At 42.2% G+C, this 5,342-nt stretch overlaps 1 protein-coding gene across 2 annotated transcripts in view; it reads right to left on the bottom strand.

Moving 5' to 3' along the window:
- LOC116693762 (peroxisomal succinyl-coenzyme A thioesterase) overlaps nt 1-5,342 on the bottom strand; it is a 10,596-nt gene that overhangs the window by 4,416 nt on the left and 838 nt on the right. For both annotated transcript variants that reach the window (XM_032522989.1, XM_032522990.1), the window contains exons 2-6: nt 4,671-4,877; nt 3,822-3,921; nt 3,544-3,734; nt 2,835-3,004; nt 224-343 (exon numbers count right to left, since the gene is read on the bottom strand). In XM_032522989.1, the coding sequence (XP_032378880.1) occupies nt 224-343; nt 2,835-3,004; nt 3,544-3,734; nt 3,822-3,921; nt 4,671-4,866 (777 nt within the window). In that variant the 5' untranslated portion in view covers nt 4,867-4,877. The remainder of the gene's footprint in view (nt 1-223; nt 344-2,834; nt 3,005-3,543; nt 3,735-3,821; nt 3,922-4,670; nt 4,878-5,342) is intronic.

Raw genomic sequence — 5,342 nt, 5'->3', positions numbered from 1 at the left:
ACACACGCAGACACACACACACACACACACACAAACACGCACGCACGCACACACACACACACACATACACACAAACACACACACACACACGCACACCCACACACATTTTAAATAGACATACAGTACATTATTTATACATGATGATTGGCTGAATTCATTTTAATGGACAACAAAGATCTAATAGTACCAAAAGTGAAGTAACCTTCAGCTGTTGCCGTCTTACCTTTGCTACTTGGGAGTAAACCGCCATTTTAAGGGTGATGCTGGTCCCGAAAGAAAGACCGATCATGCCGATCCTGCTGCTGAGGATCTGAGGATGCTGCTCCAGGACTTTAAAGGCCCTCTGCAGTCGTCGTTGATGCAAATGGGATTTGTTTCAGTTAAACGTTCTAGTGCACATTCACGCTCCACATTAACATGCACATCAGATAGGATTGCCCTCACAATTTGTGCTTCTTTTTGCATTTCTTGCCGTCTACATCCATTTATCGTATAGTCAGTGCTGGAGGTCACAAAGCTTCTGACAGCTATACTAACTACCAACTCAAACCTGAAATCTTTTTAATTGGCAACACATGTAATCTTTGACTCATAGCTTTCCTCTCAGGCGACTAACGTTGTGAACTTATGTGGCCAGGTTAGCTCAGTGGTAGAGCAGGCGCACATACACTACATGTACTGAGAGGTTTATGCCTCAACGCAGAGGTCAAGGGTTCAAATCCCACCTGTGACGATTGCCTGCGTGCCTCTCTCCCCCATTTCTCACTAAACTGTCCTTTCAAAATTTAACAGGTGGAAAAGTCCAACAAATAATCTTAAAAAAAAAGTTGTGAAATGATGTTCTAACCCTCATGTTGTCATCGGGTCACATTTGACCCGTTTTCCAACTTGTTTTTGTTTTTTATATCTAAAATAAAGGAAGTCAAAATAAAGGGTGAAAAATGTTAGAAAAGGTGGCAAAATCTATGAAAAAAAATCAAAAATACCAAGAAAATACTAAAACTTCATAAAAAAAACTTTGTAAAAAAGCAACCACAATGTTGAGATAAGGGAAAAATGGAAGACAACACCAGGGTTAAGCAACTCCCAATTGTCTTTGTCTTATTAAATCTTGAAAAGAGGGGTTCCTCCTGTGTTGTTTTTCATGAAGTTGTCTCTATGTTGTCTGCAGGGTTTTTCTGGATCTGGATTGAGGGTCTACTGATTGAGGTGTGTTGAGCCCTCTGAGGCAATTTTTTTGAATGGGGATTTTTGGCTGTATGAGTAAAATGAACTTTACATGACACAGCTGGACAATAGTGTCCTCTCTGTTCAGGGTTAAAGTCCAAAACCTCTCCGGCCTCTAGCCAATCAAAACGGCTGCTGCTGCCTGACCTAGTCAACAGTTATAGCTATTTTACACCACTGAGGTTAATCGTTGATTTTAAGATTTTATGGATTTTCACCAAAGCCTTGGAGGGCTCAGGCCCTGTGCTTAATGGTTTAAATAATCCGACATTATATGAAAGAAGAGATGTAATAATAATAATAATAATAATAATAATAGTGTGACATCAGATTTATTTTACACCAAGAAAAACTCCTTAAAAACGTAATTTTGCCTCTAGTCTAGTCTAGTCTAGTCTGTAAAGGTAAATGAACCTCTGAACCAGTTTCTTGTGTGTTTATTGCCACACAAACACACAGATAACACACACGCTGGTTTCTGCAGCAGAGCCCGACTGATGAAGGAGTTTTAAGGCCGATACTGATACAAATTTGTGGTTATTTTAAAGTCTGATATTCCAATATTTTTTTTTTTTTAAATCCAGAAACGCATAACAAATCAAAACAGATTTCCCTAACTTTAGTTGTTTGTAGTTACTGTATTTATGAGTCCTCACTAAAATAATATAATTTGTTTTATTGTCACAACAGAACAGAGAAACATCAAAATATATTAATATTATTAATGTTATGATCAATAAAATTCATAAAAATACAAACTTAAGATATGAAAGTTAAAGTCCTTTAAACAAAAACACATTAACAAAAAAATGATCAGTGTTGCCAACAGGGACGTTGTAGAGCGTCCTCTGGTGGACAGACTATGCAACGCCATCACTAACAGGACGTTGTAGAGCGTCCTCTGGTGGACAGACTATGCACGCCATCACTAACAGGACGTTGTAGAGCGTCCTCGGGTGGACAGACTATGAACGCCATCACTAACGGGACGTTTGTAGAGCGTCCTCTGGTGGACAGACTAGCAACGCCATCACTACAGGGACGTTGTAGAGCGTCCTCTGGTGGACAGACTATGCAACGCCATCACTAACAGGGACGTGTAGAGCGTCCTCTGGTGGACAGACTATGCAACGCCATCACTAACAGGGACGTGTAGAGCGTCCTCTGGTGGACAGACTATCAACGCCATCACTAACAGGACGTTGTAGAGCGTCCTCTGGTGGCAGACTATCAACGCCATCACTAACAGGGACGCTGTAGAGCGTCCTCTGGTGGACAGACTATGCAACACCAACGCTCAACATGGTTGACTGTCCGTTATTATTTTTATTTTTATTTTTTTTATTCATTTATTAGAATCATTTATTTGTCATTATAGATGATTCTAATGAATGAATATTTAAAAAATAAATAAAAATTATTCGTCCATTATAAATGTCGATACTGATAAGTTCGGGAAATGCCTAATATCAGTTGATAATATGGGCCCGCCGATATATTGGTCATGTTGCAGCTGTGTCCGCTGACGTGGCTGTTTTGCTAACTTGTTTTGGGAGGTTTAAAAAGAACGCTGGTTTTGTTGTGATCTAGACACTCATGGGGTTTACCTCAAAGTACTGGTTGTCCACCATCTTCCCGGTTTCTATGGTGACTTGTGGCGTCAGGTAGTCGAGGGCCAGGGAGGCGAAACCGTGAGAGGCCAGCAGTGCTGATCTGTACTCCACCAACTTCCCTCCACCCCCCCACAGGTCCAGGAGGCCAGGGAAAGGTCCCGGTCCTTCAGAGACATGAAATCCCCAACAACAGGTCACAGTTTGCAGGACGATATCGTTCATTTCTGGAGTTCTCTGGGAGTTCATCTGATGGGAACATAAGCCTATGAACATAACCCTAGTCTGGCTCAATGGAAACACATTAAAGTTTCAACATTTGGGTTTTGCAACAAGGCAGGCCTGCTTGTTTTTTTTCGGGGAATGATTGTAAAGATTTCCAAAGAATATGTTTAGGGTGTTTCTTCTCTAACTGGGACGTTTTGGGACCGATCGGTGGGATTGCTGTGGACAAAGTACGTACTGCAGTACACTGGTAAGAGCAAATGATGTTTCACCATGTATCCAGCTAATTTAAATAGCTCACGTTACTGTATTGTGTCGACAGTTAACTTCATTTGACGTTGTGTATGGCGTTTTCTTCTTCAGGGGTGCAAATGCTCCACCAGAAACTATTTAGCAGAACTGCGTCCGTAGCTTAAGCCTGCCTAATGTCACACCTGGGCTCCACCTAGAAACCTCCCTCCCAACTCTCCCCTGGTCCTACCTGGGGGCAGGAAGAGGGTCGCAGTGAGTCCGGCCTCTGTAATCGGGATCCTGCGGACGCCAGGCGCCATGTACCAGCGCTCCACCACCACACCGGCCAGCGACACCTGATCCAGGAAGCCCTCGGTCTGGTAGCCCGGGTACACCGAGATTGTGACCTCCATGGGAGTCTGGACATTCATCTTCCTCATCCTGGGGGATGATGGGAAAGAGGCGATTCTGACACTGATTCCGTATTCGTTGCTATCATCTGAACAGCGCCTACTCTTATCGACCTACCTGAGCCAAGGTTTGCTGCCCGGAACTGGTCTGAGGCTCCACAGAAGACCCATCGGTTCAACCCCGGAATATGTCCCGCCCAGACTGGGGTCCACTGAAACTGTAGTGTAAACAGGCCCAACAAATGATTTCGATGTTCATTCTTTCAAATCAATTCCATCATTTTGTAACAAAAATGTGGATTGCTGCCATTCACAATTTTGTATGATCCCTGCAAACATTTCAGATTTCCCTTTTCTAAATTGTCTAGGTCCAATGGGCCGTCCACACCAAGAACTATAACAATAACTATAAGTCTATAGTCGCGAGTCCTCACCACAACTATAAAGACAGGGACCGTGGAGAGCGATATCGCTGGGATGACTTTGAGAAACCACAGAACCACAGAAACACTGGCAGCCAATCAAAATCCATCGGAGTTTACTAAAGAGAGAGATTTGTTTCACACAGGTGGTAAGTGGTGTGACTTTTCCCTTCCGTGGGGCTACGATCCTTTAGCTCGCTGTGTGTGTGTTGTTTTTTTTTAAACATCAGTACTTTAAAAGTATTTCTCGTGTCACAGAAACAACAGAGAGTGAATCTTGTGTTTTAAATTCAATTATCATACGATCTGTGTCTGCACTTTGGGGACCGCCGGTCAGACCTTTTAGGCTAATAAAGTGTACCCAAATTCACAAATGTGTAGGATATGGATTCAGACATTCCTGCTGTATGTATTATTACCAGCTGCAGTGTGCTTCGCGCTGCTGTCTGCAGTGTGGCTGCTCACAGCGTTATAGTTATGGTTACAGTTATGCTTATAGTTATAGTTCTTGGTGTGGACGGGCCTTTAGCATTCAAAGACTTAACCGTTCACAGTCCCGATGGCGCTGGCGGTGTAGTGAGCGAACGCCTCCCAGCTGTGTCCGTCTTCACACTTATAGAGGGCGTGGAGCGTCAGCTGGAAACCAGGGAAGACGTTCTGGACCAGGACGATAAACTTCTCGTCCATGAGCCCTCTGGACGGCTGCACCGACAGCTTCACACAACACGGCTTCCCGTCCATCCTGAAACAACCTGAGACAGATATGACCAAATAATGAAGCGAGCATTTGCTAACAGTTAAATGTCAATTACCTACTAAAGATTAATTCACCATCTATTAATGATGGTTATTATAAAGTGTTACCCATACCTTTTCAATGCAGGACTTTTACTTGTAACAGAGTATTTTTTCAGAGGGAGGTATAAGTACTTTAACTTGACTAAAAGGGTCAGAATATTACTTTCACTTTCATTCTCATATCTCACTTATTATCCATTATTTATTCATCATTCTCATTTCCTATTTCAGAACTCTTCATAATGTTCATACTGTTCATATTGTAATATAATAACATAATACTATTTATCCCAGTATCCTTTGCACTATGCTCCACATTTAAATAATTTTTATTGGACTCTTCATTGGCCTCATCTCTCTACATTGTTTCTGTTTAGAGTACGTATATATTAGTGTGTATATATTAGTGTGTATATATT

Source organism: Etheostoma spectabile, chromosome 8, assembly GCF_008692095.1.
Source record: "Etheostoma spectabile isolate EspeVRDwgs_2016 chromosome 8, UIUC_Espe_1.0, whole genome shotgun sequence".
NCBI lineage: Eukaryota > Metazoa > Chordata > Actinopteri > Perciformes > Percidae > Etheostoma > Etheostoma spectabile.
Note: the sequence above shows the minus strand (reverse complement) of the source record. Positions and strands in the feature narration are given on the sequence as shown.